The sequence below is a fragment of the Acomys minous genome, assembly GCF_964271855.1.
Source record: "Acomys minous genome assembly, chromosome: 16".
NCBI lineage: Eukaryota > Metazoa > Chordata > Mammalia > Rodentia > Muridae > Acomys > Acomys minous.
Genome location: NC_140498.1, coordinates 71,647,313 through 71,664,957, shown reverse-complemented (window position 1 = coordinate 71,664,957; position 17,645 = coordinate 71,647,313). Strand labels below are relative to the sequence as shown.

The window sequence follows — 17,645 nt, the reverse complement described above, 5'->3', positions numbered from 1 at the left end:
GTGTGCCTGTCTGTGAGTGCACGAGCGTCTTGGGGACCCGGGTCCTCTAATGTGGGTCCCAGCGTAGTGTGCTGAGCAGAAGGGCTGCAACGACCCAAGTGCCCCGTGGCTCTGCCGCCAGGGGGAGCCCTTGAGAGCCTGGCGGGAACGCACCACGTGGCTGGAGAAGCGCTGGCGCAGGCGTCGTGGCGACACCTCTGAGGTGGGCTAGGATTTGGGCGCCCATGTAGTCAGGCGCCGCAGGCAAGCACAGCGGAGGGTCTTGCCTCGTTCTCCACGAGGCGCAGGATGTTGCCCTGGCTTGGGCCATGGGGCACAGGTCGGGAGGAGGCAACAGAGGAGCCAGGCCTCTCCACTGGCAGTGACCAAGGCGAGGCCTGGAGCTCCGGAGAGGAAACCATGGAAGAGCAAGGAACGCCTGTGTGGGAGAGGTGAGGGCTGGGTGGGTCGGTCGGGGAGGCCGGCAGGAGGCGTTGTGGGCACTTTGCAAAACCGAAAATACAGGCGGTCGGTACTAGCAAAAGGGTATATTTTTGGTCCTGTGACTACCTCAAATCAGTGTTGGGAGAGGAGGTGAGTAGGGAAGCCCGTCCTTCCTTCACACAGCCCACAGCCCCAGGCCCTCAGCCCATCTGAGACCGGAAAAAAGCAGCTACCGCCTTCCAGTCACCTGGCTCCTGAGGAGACCACTGAAGTCCCAGGTAGGCACCAGGTCCTGCTGTTTCTACCCACGAGTCCCCAGAGTTTCAGAGCCTGATCTAATCACGACTCTTTCCTTTGCAGTACCTCATTCTCTCCAGGTGACCTCTCAGGTCACTCCCTCAAGGATGACTCCACTGCCATTTTGGGGTCCCAGCCACCAGGCTAATGCAGGACCCCAGCTGGTGGTGAGTTGGGGGACCTGTGACCCTGCCTCCAGGTAGCCAAGGGGCCTGCAAGAGAGACGGAGCTGAGTAACTTCCTGTTTTTCACAGGGGGCCAGCTGCGGGTCAGGCGTATCTTTGTCTAGCAGGACACTGTGTCATCCTTCCTGGCCTATGTGTGACGCCTGGGGCAGGAGCCCTACCTCAGGGCATCCAGAGGAAGAGCAGGTGTCCCAGGATACAGGTACTTCTTTCTCTTGGCCCCTCAGCTCAGTTGGGAGGTTGCTGGGGGACGCTGTAGTGAGGGGTAGGGCGGGAGGCCTAGGCCACCAGGCTAGCAAGCTCTCCCCTGTCCTCAGGGCTCCCGGTGACAAACTATGAAGACGTCTTCTTCTTGGACCCTCTGCTACCCTGTGGGCAGCGTGTTCCCCTATGCCTGTCCCAACCCCCTCAGCAGGTAAGAGTGCGCCTCCCTCCCTCCGTTCTCCATTCAAAGCCTGGGAGGACAAGCATCCTTTCCTGTCTCCTCAGGCAATGGGCGACCGGAGGCTGCTGCTCCCTCCTCCCATCATGTCACCCTCCGTGCACCCCTCCTCATCTCAGGCCTGCTCGTCCACCTGGCTCAGTGAGGCGGAGATGATCGCCCTCGCTGGTCTGCTGCAGATGAGCCAGGGCGAGCAGACAGCTAACTCCTTGGCCAGCTGCCCAGATGCTGTCTCTGTGTCTGAAGACGCAGGCCCCAGTGGTGGCCAGGGCTGATCCAGAAGCACTGAGCCCCGATAAGCACTGCCCACAGGAACCCCCCTCAAAAAAACGAGACTGCTGTCTTCAACCCCCAAGCTGTTTGGTCGACAATAAATCAGAAGCAGTATGTAAACCAGGCTCCCTGCAGCGCGGTGGCACCAAGGGCATGGGATGTGGAGGCAGGCCGCATCCCAGAATTCCCATGCACCTACTTCCCCTCCCTTCAAGTCTCCTTCATCATTGGTCACCCACTAGGTGGGGTGGAGAAACCCACTGAGCCAAGATAGTCAGGGTGCAGAGCACCTTTAATTGGGTGGGTTGGGTCCACACTATGGACAGGGCTGCTCTCTAGGAAAGCAAGGGCTTGGTCAGCTCCACCAGGCCAGAGAAGGGTCAGGGGAACCTGACTGGCACCAGAGGATGGTGACTTGGGAAGGGACAGGTTGCCTGGGGGGCAGCAACAATGATCCCTGAGGGTCCTCCCATCTTTACTGAGTAGACCTGGCATGCTCCACTCTGGCTGAGGAGACACAATGACGTCTAGCTGCCAGCATGTGACAGGACAGAGCTGGCCAGACGGGGGTGGAGGTCTTCATCCATGCTTTGGCCACAGCTAGCCCGAGAACCGATTTTGTAGAAATTCAGCTGAGAAGGCCCGAAACTTTGTAAAGTTTGGGGTTTTATTTGTTTGTTTTTGTTTTTTGGAAAGGGGCGGGGCAGAGCGAGGTTCTAGTTTTAAGGGTCTTGGGAGAACGTCATCCTGAGAGTTTCTCGGTACAGCAGGCAAAGGGGAGGTGCAGGAGCTGAGCGGAATGGTAGCTTTTCTCTTCTTTTCCTCTCTTCCCTGGCCGTTCTCCCAAAAGTTCTAGAACTTGATGCTGGTATAGTTCTGTGGACTCTCCCCAGGGGCTGCTCCAGGCACCCCCAGGGGAGGGACTAGGTCTAGGTCCACATAGTTGAGGCAGCTATCCAGAGACCCCGGCTGAGTACTGTTGGTCCCTACATAGTCCGGGATGTACATGTAATCCCCAGATAGGTCAGACAGTTGGGAAGAGCGGGTCCGAGCCCCTGTGGGTCCCCATCTGTCCCTAATGCCGCAGCGGGCACTCGGACAGCCAAGTTCAGGCTCCCTGGCCTTGAGCTCCTCGTAGTAACAAGGCCCTTGTAGAAGTCTGTTCATGGGCATGTACTCTGCACTTTCACTGTCCTGATGCTGCTTGCCAGGAGCTACCCTGGGAGGGGTGGGAGGAAGAGCTGGGGGTGCCATCCACATATACTCGCCAGCTTCCCCTCCCCCCATGTGCATGTACTCATTTCTGACTCCCATGGTGATGTAGTCCCCGCCCAGATCTAGCCCCCTGTTGAAGGGTGTTGACCCCATCTTTTCCAAAGGCTTGTGGTAGTCCTGCGTTGCTCTCTCACCCGGGCCTCTTGCTTGCATGGTGGCCAGTACTGAAGCAGGGGTTTCATATGGTTCCGGGTCAGAGCCTGCAGAAACACTCTTTGTAGGATCTCCTGGTGGGGCGTCAGCCTTGCCACAGGCGGCACTGTTCCCCAGCCTCTTCATGGCAGCCAGGACCGTCTCATGAATGCTTTGGGCTACCACTGCATCAGGTGCCTGCAGCCACAGCTCCCCAGGACCCATGGGCGCTGAGCGCCCGAGTTCCAGGAAGAAGAAAGAGTCTGCGTGACCACAGCGGCGCACGCTGAGCAAGGACAGGCGGAGAACCGGTGGTGGCGATGCCCGGTTGTCTTTGGAACCCTTGCTTCCTGGCTTCCGCAGGAGGCTCAGGGACCCAGAACCCAGGCACAGGCGATAACTGCCGCTGTTCAGGCCTTGCGCTCGCCCCAGCCCCTTGGACCGCAATGTCACAGGCCAAACGTCCTGGAACGGGGCGAAGATCCAAGTCTCAGAGGCCTCTTGGGGACTGAAACCTGAAGAGAATGGGCAAGTCACTGGGAGGCAGGGGTTGGGGTCATCATGTCCCAGGAAACCAAGACTTGTGAAAGCTTAAGATTGGAACCTTTGGTGATCTGAGGGAGACGAGTTCTGCATAAACTAAGTCAGCCACCCCCCTGCCCTCCCCTCCCCGTCGCCCAGGACTTACCCATAGCGGCGGCGGCAGCTGCAGCAGCGGTGGCGCGCACCTCGAGCAGGGCGCTGTACCATGCTTGCTGCTCGGCTTCGCTGGCCGCCGCCACGCCCAGGCTGCTGTCGCTGGTATAGACGACGATCAGGTGGCGCTGGCGGGCATCAGCGCGTTTGCTGATGGTGCAGGCACCCTCCAGGCTAATGGTGCGCCGGGGTCGAGGTGGGCGGCAGCGGCTAGAGAGGAACTTCTTCTCGTTCTCGTAGCACTCCAGGCGCGGTGGGTCAGCGCGCAGCACGAAGAAGCGGCGGCGCTGGGACTTCTGTTTCCGCAGGTGGCCACAGAGCCGCACGTCGGGTGGGTAGGTCCATGGAAACGGCTTGCCCAGGGACACGACGGTGGACTCGGTCCCGGGGGAGACTGTGGGGTCCGTATCTGCTGGGTTCATCTCCAGCCAAAGAAGGTAAAGTGTCCTCGGAAGGACTGATTCGGACGGGTCTGTCTCCTGAACCACCGCCACTACTCGGGATGAGTAGATCTGGGAGATTTGCAACCAGTCTAGCTGCCCTGCATCTCCCCACGCCTTCTTCTGACTTGACGTGAGCGACGAGTCTGTACACAAGGGTGCGCGTGTCCCCAGTGGCCGGTGACACCGGGACTCCTAGGTCTTAGGAGTCAGCTGGGTCAGCCTCCCTAGTTGGAATCTCCACCCCTTCAAGTTAACCCTCCCACTCCCGAGGGCAGGAATTTCAGTTTGGGATTCATAGGCTAGAGTAGGAGCCCGGCACCGCTGGGACCAAACTTTCCCGGGGGCGGGGAGCGTGGGGACGTTTCCACCAATCAGCCGACTGGATATGGGGGTGGAGGAGTTGCCGCCAGGGGCAGCCTGGGGCAATCTCGAAAGCCGGAAAGCCCGGGTGCTGAAGCTGCTGTGGTTAGCGGTGATGGTACCAACGATTAGAATAGAAGCCTAACGGGCCATGGTGACAGCAGCACATCTCCAGGCAGGAGCTGTAGGTCCTCAGTGTCCTTCTCCTTCCCACCCAGACATGATTTTTATGTCCTTGCTTCAGAGTGATTCCGGGAACATGGCTGCTGAGCACTGTGCAGAAGTCCTCAATGCGTTGGGTGTGACGGATATCCCAGGATAGGTTCCCACGCACTCAAGTGGCCATAGACCCTTTGCATCCTGAGAGGCTTGGGTGGGGCTGGAGGTCACACGCCCTGAGAATAATATGCTTGTGGAGGGCAGCCTCTGGATTCATTTCTCAAGAGCTATCCCCTTTGTTTTTGAGACAGGCTCACTGGCTTGGAACTTGTCAAGTAGGTAGGTTAGCTGGCCAGGAAGCCCCAGGCCTCTGACACCACTCCCCCTGCAGTGGGATTACAGAGCATGCCGCCACGCCCAGCCTTTAAAATATTACGTGTGTTGTGCAGCATGTGTAGGTCAGAGGACAACTTTTGGAAGTTGGTTCTTGCCTTCTGCCTTTTGTTGTTGTTGTTTTGGTTGTTTCTTTTTTTGTTTTTTTTGTTTTTTTTTTGCGTGTGTGTGTTTTGTTTGTTTCTTTTTTGGAGGCAGGGTTTCTTTGTGTAGCCTTGGCTGCCCTGGACTCGCTTTATAGTCCAGGCTGGTCTCTAACTTCTAGAGTGTTGAGTGCTGGGATTTCAGGCATGCGCCATCACGCCCAGCTGCTCTGTACCTTTTTGAGGCAGGGGTTCTTTCTACTGCTGGGCTATGTACCCCAAGCATCTGGCCTAGTACCCTTTTCTTATTGTGTCTCTGTTTTTCTTTTTTCTTTTCTTCTTTTTTAAAAAATATATTTTATTAATTTATTCATATTACATCTCGATTGTTATCCCATCCCTTCTATCCTCCCATTCCTCCCTCCCTCTCATTTTCCCCTTACTCCACTCCCCTATGACTGTGCCTGAGGGGGACCTCCTCCCCCTGTATATGCTCCTAGGGTATCAAGTCTCTTCTTGGTAGCCTGCTATCCTTCCTCTGAGTGCCACCAGGCCTCCCCATCCAGGGGACGTGGTCAAATATGGGGCACCAGAGTTCGTGTGAAAGTTAGACCTCACTCTCCACTCAGTTGTGGAGAATGACCTGTCCATTGGCTAGATCTGTGTAGGGGTTCGAGGTTTACTGCATGTGTTATCCTTGTCTGGTGCCATAGTTTGAGCAGGACCCCTGGGCCCAGATCTGCCAATCATAATGTTCTTCTTGTAGGTTTCTAGGACCCTCTGGATCCTTGTATTTTCCCATGTGTCTTTGTTTTTTCAAAGCTGGGTTTCTCTGTGTAGCCCTGGCTGTCCTGGAACTCAGATCCGCCTGCCTCTGCCTTCTGAGTGTTGGCATTAAAAGTGTGCCCCCGGCTAATAGAAATTTTCTATCTTGCTATAGGAGTGCTGGGCGTCTGACACACGCCACGAATTCCACTTTTTATGTGGTTCTGAGGGTCAAATTTGGGCCATCGGGTTTGCACAACAAGCACTTTACCAACTGAACTATCTATCACCAAGGCCCCTTGGATGGTCAAGGGGTAGGGAGTGGCATGGTGCCTTCTGTCAGACAAAGCTTCTTAGTGGACAAGTCACAGGGTCTTGGCCAACCTGGTGACTTCCTAATGCTGTGGGGGAAAGCTGAAGGTACAGAGGAGACAAGACCAAGCTGTGAGACGCTGGTAGGGTATTCTGGAGAGGGACTCCCTCTGGTAAATAGAAGCAAGGTAAGCTATGGCCCCTTTGTGATCTGGAGTACTGGAGAAATCACTTGGAGTCATGACGCTGCTCCTATTTTTTCTTTTTTGTAAACTCATGTTTCTCGGTGTAGCTCTGGCTGTCCTGGAACTCGCTCTGTAGACCATGCTGGCCTCAAACTTGGGGATCCACCTGCCCCTGCCTCCTGCTGGGATTAAAGGTGTGTGCCACCACTGCCTGCTCAGCCTTACTCCCTCAGGATTGATTTGAAGCTATCCAGGAAGGCTGCCTTCCTGCCTTCTTCCTGTTTCCCTGAACCTGGTCATCTCGCAAACATCTGTCCTTGTGAAATCCCATCTGCTGTCACAGAGATGGCTCCAAACGCGATGCGTCACTCAGCCCTGGAGTGCTGGGTAAAAGATAAAGCAGGAAGCAGCACTATCCAAGGACCTGGGGTGAGGACTAGCCAGAGTAAGGAGAGGTAAACACTGCCAGGTGATCTCCTCTTGCTGGGTACCAGGGAAAGTCTGGCTTACCTCAGTACAATGTTTTATAGTCTTTTAAAAATAACAGGGACCCAGGAAGTACCATGTTTGAGGCTCTGCTAGGTTTGTGGCACACCACATCTCTATGGAAGAATCTTGTTTAGCAGGGGTAGGAATTCAGGGTAGAGTCACAGATGGTCCTGTGACAGCTTATTTTGTGTGTGTGTGTGTGTGTGTGTGTGTGTGTGTGTGTGTGTGTAGGGATGACAAGCTATATAATGAGCTCCCTTGACCATCCCACCCTGAGGCTCCCATGTGGAGAAAACTTCACAGGCTCATCTCTTTCTTTGTAACCCACAGAAGTTGCCCATGAGTGACTGGCTGACAGACTCAAGCCCTAGTGCTGTCACCTGCACAGCACAGCTAGAGCAGCGGCCAGGGCCTGTGCAGAGAGAAGGACCTGGCCAGAAGTCTATGAGCCAAGTTCCAGCCTGCGCGTTTGCGAGTGCACGTAAGTGTACATGTGCGTATGCACATCTGTCTAGATTTACTGCAGTCAGATGAGGCTGTGCAAAGAAGAAAACAAGACTACTCCTTCAGTCAGGTGAGGCTGTGCAAAGAAGAAAACAAGACTACTCCTCAGTCAGGTGAGGCTGTACAAAGAAAACAAGCCTACCCCTTTCAGGTTTTCTACAGAGTAGGCATGTTTACGCTATTTTTGCTGATGGTCTGGAAGGGGGGGTGTGTGAGATGGAGGAGGGTTGCTGAGCCCTTCCCTGCCAAGGACAGTGGCTTCAGCCTCAGCCTCGGGAATGTTTGAGGCTAACCCTGGGCAGATTCTCAGCCCTGGCCAGAAGACTGGCTAGAGTCCATGTCAGACAGAGGGACAAGAGGGAGGGGTGGCGGCGAGGAGGACCTGAGCCCAGGCAGCAGCAGGCAGGCAACAATTAAGTCCCTGGGATGTAGCTCAGTGTCACTGACACATAGTGCAAAAGGGACTTCACTGTAGGGTCCTTTCAACCTAAAGTGATCTGGAGCCAGTGTTCCAGGGATACTGGGTAAAGTAAACATGGGGCTGCAGTTGCCCTCATGCCGAATGGGGGGAAAGGGGAGGGCCAGAGACATGGCTCTTTTGGTAGGACGCATGCCCAGCATGCATGAGGCCTGGGCTTGATCCCCAGCGCCTTGCAGAAAACTGTGTGGTCGCACATCAGAAACTCAGTCATACTTGGTTGACTCACACAGTGAGTTTGAGGCCAGCCTGGGCTAACATGGCAAGCTCCAGGGGCAAGCCAGGGCTACATAGTGAGACCCTGTCTCACAAACAGCAACAGCAAAAAACAAACAGGAGCAGCCACCTGGCATGGGAGGAGAGAGAGGGGGTAAGAGAAAAGAGAGAGATAGAAAGGAGAGAGAGAGAGAGAGAGAGAGAGAGAGAGAGAGAGAGAGAGAGAGAGAGAGAGAGAGAGAGAGAAACAGAAAAGATCTGGTACAAAGGCTAGGGCCCAGCTGGGTGACTGCCTTCCCCTCCCAGGAGAGGGAAGGAGGGGGAGGGTAGGCTAGCAGGGGGCAGGATTGAATGGTGTTGCAAAGAGGGACGGCCAGGGCTGGCTTAGCAGGTAACAAGAGCTCAAAATCTTTCCAGAAAAGTCTATAAAGCAAAGAAACTGATAACCTAATTCCCACATCCCTTTGCTGGTCCCTGTGGAAGGCCCAGAGAATTCCTAAGAATGACTAGTTTGAAGGGCTGGGAACTCTTGGCTGAGGTCTGAAGGGCGGAGCCTCTCCAGGCCTCCCGGGGTAAACAGCAAGGCCAAGGCCTTTTTTCAGCTGGAGGGGCCATTTAGCCCAAGCCCAGACAGCCCAAACACCTGGTTGCTGACACAACAGCCTCAGGTAAGGAACTGCTAGAGATGCTGAGAACACTCCAGGGGGTGTCTGTTTATTCCTAAGACGCACACTCCACCTTCCCGAGGCACCTGCCTCCCAGCTTGCCCCAGGACAGGCTCCAAATTGGGACCCTCACTCATTTGACCCATTTTTTTCTGAAGAGGGTACACAGTTCAGCCTTTGGTCACATGTTTATTGGCTCAGGCAGCGAAGATCGTTAGAGCCAAGTCAAGGATAGTCATGTTGACTGACTTGTGTTCACTCCAGCTGGCACAAAGTAAGACACTCAGAGACTGTTTTCTTTTCTTTCTTTCTTTCAAATGCAGTCTTTTCCAACATTACCTCCAAACAAGCTTTGGTGCAGATATTTGGGAGTAGAGGGAGGAATGTGGAGAAAAAGAAAGAAAACAGCAAACTGTCCCCACGCGGTTGCAGACCTTTCATTGGAAAAGCCTGGGCTCTGGGGTACACAGTCATGTGTTACAGGAAACTTATGGGCACTTGCTTGTCCTCCCACAACCCCTGGGGCTCCAGGACGGGCAGGGGTTACTCCATTCCTCAAGTTTCCAGGAGGATCCTAGGCATGCGCCCTACCCCTGAGCCACACCCCCAGACCCTCATTAGAGGGTTCTAGGCCGGCGCTCTATGACTGAACTATATACTGAGCCCTCTTTTTTTCTCTCTCTCTCTTCAAGACAGGGTTTCTCTGTGTAGCCTTGGCTGTCCTGGACTCGCTTTGTAGATCAGGCTGGCCTCGAACTCACAGCTATCCACCTGTCTCTGTCTCCTTAGTGCTGGGATTAAAGGCGTGCGCCACCACGCCCAGCTTTTTTTTTTTTAACTTTGAAACAGGGTCTCATTAAAATCACCTAGGCTAGCCTTGAACTCTGTAGCTCTGTAGCCTAGGCTAGCCTTGAACTCTGTAGCTCTGTAGCCTAGGCTAGCCTTGAACTTGTGATCCTCCTACCTCAGTCCCCCCAGATTCTATCTGGTTAAAGGGTCGTCTGGGAGCGGAAGGATGGCTGAGGGTGTTTATCTGTTTACATATGTGTGTGCATATATATGTATATAATAGGCTATATTAGAAAATTCTCTATTTATAAATATAAAACACTGGTATCCAAACATGACACGGCTAACTAAAGTGCGTGACAGGAGCCGGGCATGTGTACTCTGTAGGTAAAATCCCCACATCCTGAGTACCAGGGTAGGGTGGCGTGGGTGGGTGGGGCAGCTGGGAAGAAGAGCTGAGGTGCAAAAAAGTTGATGTGGCTGAGCCTGGAAAACAAAAGTACTGGACACCAGAAGCGTCTCAGCCTCAGGGCTGTCTGGTGGCTTTGGACACCAGACTTCATCTTTACCCTACATTCTGGCTTTGCTTCTGTCTGGGAGGAGTGTGGCCGCTTTGGAAGGCTGGGTGTGGAGGGCTGGCTCCCTCAGGGGAAGGCTGCCTGCGCTTCGCCTAACTCCTCTCCTCACAGGTCAGGAGGGCTGTCTTCATACTTGATAATTTGACAGAAAGACGCCACTGTGGGGCCTCCTGGTGAGGGTGTCTTGGCTCCTTCTGGGCTTCTTCCTGGGTCAGGGAGGAAGCCTCTGGGCGGCAGAACAGTCTGATTCATCCACAAGCCCCAAGCTGTGCGTCAGTACCTGCCCTGTTCCCAGATCCCTAAACCCTGCAAACCAGGCCCAACCCCAGCCTCAGACCCACAGAAATGCCCCACAGGCAAATGGTCACTAGAGCTCTAAGGGGGCAGCGCCCCAGCCCCAAGTAGGGAGAGCCCCCTTCTTGCCCCAAGAACACAGTGTTACAAGAATGGATTTGTGGTTGGAGGTTTGGAGGCAAATGCTGACGATCCAGTCTGAAAAGAAACAGCAAAAGATTACTAGATTGGGGGGTGGAACTGCTGGAGGCCACTGCTTGAGGAGGGGGTGTGAAGGGAGTGAGGTGCTGAGGGGGCCTGAGAGCTGGGTGAGGTGGCACACACCTGAAATCGTAGCAGTCAGGTGGCTGAGGCAGGAGGATTGTAAGTTCTAGGTGAGCCTGAGCTATATATAGTGTGAGTCAGTCTCAAAAAAAGGAGGAGGGGTGTTGGCTTTATGGGTGAAAGCACTTGCTGTGAAAGCAGGGAGACCTGAGCTCGAGTCTCCGGCACCCACATAAAAAGCTGGTGCAGACACATGGGCACCCGCAACCCCAGTGTTTCGGGGACAGAGATGGGGGAGCGGGGAACCACTGGGGCTTGCTGGCCACCAGTCTAGCTCCATAGGGAAGGACCCCGGAAGTCGTCCTCTGTGAGTGTGTAGGTACACACACATGCATTTGAGGAAAGGATCTTAGTTATATACCACACTACCACCTTCTGGAAAGATCTGTGTGCCCAGTATCATAGAGCTCACCATGAAAGGATTGGTAGAGATCCCAGCTGGCTGGCTCAGTGGCCTCTGCCCCAGTGTGGAGGTCCCCAAGTCGCCAAAGGAAGAGCCTAGGGGACAAGAATAATAATTTGGTTGACTGTGTTTATCACCTTCCTGGAGGGAGAGCCACTTGCTACATCCCCAGTGAATACTCAAGAAAGACCCTTCCAGAATTCTTGGAAGTACGGAACCACTGGCAGACAGGTAGCTCTGCAGCTCACCTGCTCCCCCTACTGGTCAGAATGGAAAATAGCTCAAGTCTTCTGTGTGTATAAGCATCAAGCCTCCCCTGGTAAATTCATCTTTCTAAGGTTCAAGTGAGTATGGGCTAAAAAAAAAAATATCCTTAAGATTTTGGCTGGGCAGTGGTGGCATGGGCCTTTAATCTCAGCAAGGCCAATCTGATCTACAGAGCGAGTCCCAGGACAGCCAGGGCTACACAAAGAAACCCTGTCTTGAAAACAAAACAAAACAGCCAGGCGTGGTGGCGCGCGCCTTTAATCCCAGCACTCAGGAGGCAGAGGCGGGTGGATCGCTGTGAGTTCGAGGCCAGCCTGGTCTACAAAGTGAGTCCAGGACAGCCAAGGCTACACAGAGAAACCTTGTCTCGAAAAACCAAAAAAAAAAAAAAAAAAAAAAAAAAAAAAAGACAACAACAAAAAACCCAGACCAATCAACCAATCAAAAACACTTGAGCCCAGCATGGTGGCTAATACCTTTAATCCCAGCACTTGGGAGTCCAAGGCAGGCCGATTTCTATGAGTTCAAGACCAGCCTGGATGGTCAGGGGTATGTAGAGAGACTGTCTCAAAACACAAAAATACTCCCCCTCTCAGCCGAGACAGGGTTTCTCTGTGTAGCCCTGGCTGTCCTGGAACTTGCTTTGTAGACCAGGCTGGCCTTGAACTCAGAGATCCACTTGCCTCTGCCTCCCGAGTGCTGGGATCGAAGGTGTGCGCCACGACTGCTAGGCTCATAACTACATATTTGAAAAATGTTTAAATGTGTGTGTGTGCGTGTGTGCGGGTGCGCTGGTGCACAGTGGTTAAAAGCCCAAGTTGGGTTCGTAGCACCTGCAATGCATGGCTCACAAACTTCTGTAACTGCAGCTCTGGGGATTCTGCTGCCTTTTTCTGGCCTTTGGGAGTATCTACACATATTGACACAGAGGCACACATAGATATAAATAGAAAGCTAAACTTAAAAATCACACCCGAATCGAACAGGTACTGGCCCCACCTTTCTGGTCGGTTCTTTGATACAGTTTAACAGCTATTTACATAAATAGCCCAGCACAGTGGCATGCACCTGCAACCCCAGCACCTGGCATGCGGAGTGGGATGATTGTGAATTCAAGGCTACGGGCTGCATACTGAAAACACAGGTGTATCAACAGTAAAGGCTGCCAAGCCTGGTGACCCGAGTTTGCTCTCCAGGACCCATATGGTGGAAAGACCTGACAATCGTAAGTTGTCTGGATCTTCAAGAAGTGCTGTGACATACCCCCCCACACACACAGTTACACACACACACACACACATATACATACATACATATGCACACATACATACATATGCACACATACATACATATGCATACACACACACACACACACACACGGAGAAAGAGGGGTATGTGTGGTAAGGTTGCCCCTTCTTTATTATAGTGGCATTGGAAACCCAGTGCCTTGCTTGTGCCAGGCAAGAGCTCTACCAGGGAGCTCCATTAGACACACACACACCCCTTTCTGTTGGCCAGATAGAGTCTAAGTGTCCAGGCAGGCCTTGAACTCATCCTAGCCTCTTGAGTAGTTGGGACTAGTGTGCGCACCAAGTGTGCACAGGTTCTGTGTAAGTGCTATGCCATTTACACAAACACCATTACATCTGTGAAGTCCGGTGTGCATAGGGGTCTTGGAATAGACCACACATGGTACTCAGGGGGTGTACTGTACAGTACGCACGTAGAGTGGGATACAGGGGGTGTACTGTACAGTACGCACGTAGAGTGGGATACAGGGGGTGTACTGTACTGTACGCACGTAGAGTGGGATACAGGGGGTGTACTGTACAGTACGCACGTAGAGTGGGATACAGGGGGTGTACTGTACAGTACGCACGTAGAGTGGGATACAGGGGGTGTACTGTACTGTACGCACGTAGAGTGGGATACAGGGGGTGTACTGTACGCACGTAGAGTGGGATACAGGGGGTGTACTGTACGCACGTAGACTGGGATACAGGGGGTGTACTGTACGCACGTAGAGTGGGATACAGGGGGTGTACTGTACTGTACGCACGTAGACTGGGATACAGGGGGTGTACTGTACTGTACGCACGTAGACTGGGATACAGGGGGTGTACTGTACAGTACGCACGTAGACTGGGATACACTGGGGCAGGGGGTCATACCCAGGCCTCTTACCATTCTGTTGTTCAGTCAGCCCAGCCTGTGTGGGGAACATTGGGGCAGGGAAGGGACTGGCAAAGGCCCCGGCGGGTGGCACTGGCTGGAGGAGGCCAGGCCCAACACTGCTCATCCCGAAGCCGGGCCCTGTGGAGCAAGAGATGGAGGCTCAAGCGAACTTCAGGCAGGTGAGCTGACATTTTCCCCCATATGGGAAATGGGATCGGTTTTCCCATAGTGGAAGGACCTTGAATGAACCCACAGAGCCATTCGGCATTGCCCCAAACTACTGAACCTGTGGTCTCCCTACACTCGGGGCTCCTGGCTCAGAGGGTGCAGATCTTATGGACCACACAGAACTGGACCCACAGACAACTTGTGCCCCCTCTATGCCTCGCCTCATTCATTCTCCCCCACCCCCCTATAAAATAGGGTCTCACGTGGCCCAGGCTGTCCTTGAACTCCTGATCCTCTTACCTCTACCTTCCTGGTACCTGGATGACACACTGTGCTGTCATGTGCAGATCCACCCACTTTTTCTTTTTCTTTCTTTCTTTTTTTTTTGTTTTTGGTTTTTTGAGACAGGGTTTCTCTGTGTAGCCTTGACTGTCCTGAACTCACTTTGTAGACCAGGCTGGCCTCAAACTCACAGCGATCCACCTGCCTCTGCCTCCCGAGTGCTGGGATTAAAGGCGTGCGCCACCACGCCCAGCCGATCCACCACTTTTTCATCTTTCATCCCTAACGTAGGCATGGCACCCACCACCCACTGTGAGCGCTGACGGGTATGCGGCACTCAGTGTGCATGTGACTTAGTTTTGGGTGGCTTTCTGTCTTCGAGCCCGAGACTCCACTGAGATGAGGGGATAACAGGCTGTGGAGGGTCAGCGGCAAGGGGGCCGACTGCAAGGCCTTGCTGACCAGCACTTGGGGGGATAAGGGGCTCTGTTTCACTATGGTTCTGGTAGCTTGGGCTTAAGACACTGAAGGGAGAAATGCTGGCTTCTCTGAGGGATCCGGATAGGGGCTAGAAACAGGAGTGTCATAGCACTGTCAGGCAAGAGGAAAACACTTTGGAGCTGATTGGAGCATGCCTTTCTTCCTCCTCAGTAATGGTTTCTATGTAAACCCAGTTATGTTATATATATATGTTTTTGTTTTAATCCCAAGCGTGGGGTTTTGGTTTGGGCTTTAGTTTGTGCACAAATAATAACTGGCCCCTACAGGGTGTGGTCTTTGCCAGCTAGTAACAGCCTGCCTGGTGCAGCCAAAAAAAGATGCAAGGACTCTGAGAAAAATGAATAGGAGAGCCCTGAGAGAGAGAGAGAGTGTGTGTGTGTGCTGTGTGGTGGAGAGAAATGTTTCAACGCAGCGGCTCTGAGGAGACTGCTTCTTGTGTTTGCTGTTGATGGAGATTGTATTGCCCCCAAAAGAATCCATTGACCCTAAACAGTCAGGAGACGCTCCATCTTCCCACTAACTTTCTTTCTCATACCCAGGGTTAAGAGGTTGGTGGAAGGGAGGCAGAGGCTTCAACACCCCAAACAAAATAGAGTTTACAAAAGAGTATCAACACTCTTCCCTCTTTTCCACCCTCCTTCCTTCTCTCTCAACTCTCCTTCCTTTTTTAATTTTTTCTTCTTTGAGACAATGTCCCGCCATGTAGACCAGGCTGGCCTGGACCTTACTGTGTACCTAAGTCTGTCCTTCAACTTGGGGCGATACTCTCTCTTAGGCAGTAGTGGGAATAGAGGTGGCACACCACCATGCCTGACCTGTGTGCTTTTTCTGTGAAAATCCATTTGTTATGTCATGGATGCTTCTATTTCTAGCCCACTAGATGGCTTGGATCTACAGATGGAAGGACATGGGCTAGTGGACAGACCGGTGGGGGAGTGGGTTGCTGACTAATTTTTGGGTAGTGAGAGACATAGAGTTAGGAGAGTCGGCACTCTTTAAAACCACAGAAGCCAGTTCAGGGGGCTTACCTGAGGCTAGACCATTGGGCTGGAATGGGTTGGTAGAAGGCAGCTGGGGTTGTGCAGGGGTGGCGAAAGGGTTGGTGAAGGCTGCCCACAGCAGAAAGAGAGGTTGGAGGGGGGGAAAAAGATGGTTTGAGTCCTCTCAATCTTAGGGTGCTTCTCCCGCCTCCCCTTCCAGGTCTCCGTGGGTAGGACTCACCTCCAAAGGTGAGCCCTGCATTGCCGCTAACACCTGGCACAGCCGACTGTAGTGCAGGAACCTGGCTGGGCATCCTGAAAACACTGTGGCACAGGGAGAGAGGAGGGAATGGGCATCTTCCAGGAGGGGCAGAGCAGGGCGCCAAAGAAGGCAAGGCCACTGTGTTACCCAAGGCTAGCCCAGGAAGCCAAGGGGAGAGAAAGCAAGTCACAGGAAAACACCACCAACCTTCAGGTGAGTCACCTTCATGTTCAGACCCACCTGCCAGGGAGACCTCCAGCCGCCATCCCGGGTCCCAGGAGGCCACCCACATCTGCAAGGCTGCTGGGCTGACTAGCAGCCCCAAGAGGGGCTACACCAAACGCTGACATCTGGCTGCTCCCTGGGTGAGATAAAACCAGGAGGCTGGGGTGAGGCTGGAGGAAAGAGGGAGCCGAGGAGATGGAGGTGGGGTGTGGAATGGCAGGTGGGGCGCTTCCTGGATTCCCTGAGCCAGCTCAGTTTTCCTGTGACCGCATAGCTCATCATGGGAGGGCTCGTCCCCTGAGACTCCTGGGCAAGGCAATAAGGCCGCATCTTGGCTGTCTTCCTTTATGCCATAGAGTTTGATGCATACCTCCTAGATAGGTGTCTGCCTCTTCAGCAAAAGTGGCCGGTCTCAATATGTAGCCCAGGCTGGGCTCTCCTCTATCCTCTTGCCTCAGCCTCCCAAGTGCTGGGATTACAAGGCTGCCTGGAACACATGGTGCTAGGGACCGAATGTAAGGCTCTGTGTATACAAGACAACCACGCTACAAACGAGCTACATCCCTAGCTCCTAATTAATTTTAAAAAATTAGCCAGGGTGGTGGTGGCACACACTGTTAATTCCAGCACTCAGAGACAGCGGCAGGGGGATGTCTGTGAGTTCAAGGCCAGCCTGGTCTACAAAGTGAGTCTAGGATAGCCAAGGCTACACAGGGAAGCCCTGTATCGAAAAAAACCAAACCAACCAACCAAATTAGTTTATTAATTGTACCAAGAGTTAAATCTAGGACCCCATGCATAGTAGGGTAAGTACCTACGGCGAAGCTAATATCCTGAGCCTTTGAGTTTTTCCACACAGGGTCTCGCTGTGTAGCCCATGTAAACCTCAAACTTGCAGGCCCCTGCCTCATTACTGGGAAGCCACCACACTCAGTGCCTTCTCTTCTCATCCCCCCATTGCCCCCCCAGCCCCCGCCCGTTGCCCGCAGTGGCACTGAGTGGAGAAGGCAGGAACTTGTGTCTGCTAGGCAAGACCTCTGCCACGGAGCCGCACACATTCTTGTTTGTGTGCGGGTGTTGAGTGCTTTTCACATAGCTCCTGGAGAGCGGACTCAGGCCATCGGCTGACACAAGTGCCTTTACCCACTGAGCCATCTTGACACCCCCACCCCACCCCCAATCCACGCTTCCAACCACAAGATGTAAGGCAGGTAGACCCAGGCCATGCGTTTTCCCTCCCTGCCTGCCTGCCTCAGAGTACATGGGATTTCTGAGCTAATGCAGCTACCTCGAGGAATTGAGCCAACTGCCTACTGCCTGGGTCTCCATGTTCCACCTGCCCCCTGCCCCGCTTCCCGGGGAGTGAGTGAGCTTTCTACCCTCAGTGGATCAGGCCTGGATCCCGCTCTGCGAAGTGTTTCCCTGTGGACACTAGGGGGCAGGGCTGAGCTTAAACTGAGGTCACCCACTGAGCTGTCACCAGCTCCCAAGCTGGCAGTTTAGTATGTATGTATGTATTTGCATAGAGGGATGCACGTGAAGGGCGGAGGACTTGCAGTAGCTGGTTCTCTTGTTCCATCACGTGGCTCCTAGGGACCAAACTCAGGGCATCGGGCTTGGCA

At 53.7% G+C, this 17,645-nt stretch overlaps 3 protein-coding genes across 5 annotated transcripts in view; 1 reads left to right on the top strand and 2 right to left on the bottom strand.

Moving 5' to 3' along the window:
• Positions 1–124: 124 nt before the first annotated feature.
• SAP25 (Sin3A associated protein 25) lies at positions 125–1,753 on the top strand. The gene is made up of 6 exons (XM_084761989.1): positions 125–431; positions 607–701; positions 784–887; positions 975–1,107; positions 1,223–1,320; positions 1,395–1,753. The coding sequence occupies exons 1-6, from the start codon at positions 289–291 to the stop codon at positions 1,620–1,622; spliced, it is 801 nt and encodes a 266-aa protein (XP_084618115.1). The 5' UTR covers positions 125–288; the 3' UTR covers positions 1,623–1,753.
• Positions 1,754–2,266: 513 nt separating this feature from the next.
• On the bottom strand, positions 2,267–4,492 carry LOC311586109 (insulin receptor substrate 2-B-like). Its single transcript, XM_084761983.1, has 2 exons — positions 3,716–4,492; positions 2,267–3,542 (listed from the first exon to the last, which is right to left on the bottom strand). Exons 1-2 carry the CDS (start codon positions 4,143–4,145, stop codon positions 2,473–2,475), a joined length of 1,500 nt encoding a protein of 499 aa, XP_084618109.1. The 5' UTR covers positions 4,146–4,492; the 3' UTR covers positions 2,267–2,472.
• A 4,574-nt stretch (positions 4,493–9,066) lies between these two features.
• Positions 9,067–17,645, bottom strand: part of AGFG2 (ArfGAP with FG repeats 2) — a 44,056-nt gene continuing 35,477 nt past the window's right edge. For all 3 annotated transcript variants that reach the window (XM_084762937.1, XM_084762935.1, XM_084762936.1), the window contains 6 exons: positions 16,039–16,159; positions 15,778–15,860; positions 15,585–15,665; positions 13,615–13,743; positions 11,173–11,258; positions 9,067–10,634 (listed from right to left, as the gene is read on the bottom strand). In XM_084762937.1, the coding sequence (XP_084619063.1) occupies positions 10,581–10,634; positions 11,173–11,258; positions 13,615–13,743; positions 15,585–15,665; positions 15,778–15,860; positions 16,039–16,159 (554 nt within the window). In that variant the 3' untranslated portion in view covers positions 9,067–10,580. The remainder of the gene's footprint in view (positions 10,635–11,172; positions 11,259–13,614; positions 13,744–15,584; positions 15,666–15,777; positions 15,861–16,038; positions 16,160–17,645) is intronic.

What these genes read in the sequence shown, in the direction of transcription:
- LOC311586109 (XM_084761983.1), bottom strand. Translation starts at nt 4,145, where the DNA reads ATGAACCCAGCAGATACGGACCCCACAGTCTCCCCCGGGACCGAGTCC. An exon ending in AGCTGCCGCCGCCGCTATGG is followed by an intron (nt 3,543 to 3,715) that starts GTAAGTCCTGGG and finishes CATTCTCTTCAG; the next exon opens with GTTTCAGTCCCCAAGAGGCC.
- SAP25 (XM_084761989.1), top strand. Translation starts at nt 289, where the DNA reads ATGTTGCCCTGGCTTGGGCCATGGGGCACAGGTCGGGAGGAGGCAACA. An exon ending in GGAGACCACTGAAGTCCCAG is followed by an intron (nt 702 to 783) that starts GTAGGCACCAGG and finishes TTTCCTTTGCAG; the next exon opens with TACCTCATTCTCTCCAGGTG. An exon ending in GCAGGTGTCCCAGGATACAG is followed by an intron (nt 1,108 to 1,222) that starts GTACTTCTTTCT and finishes CCCTGTCCTCAG; the next exon opens with GGCTCCCGGTGACAAACTAT.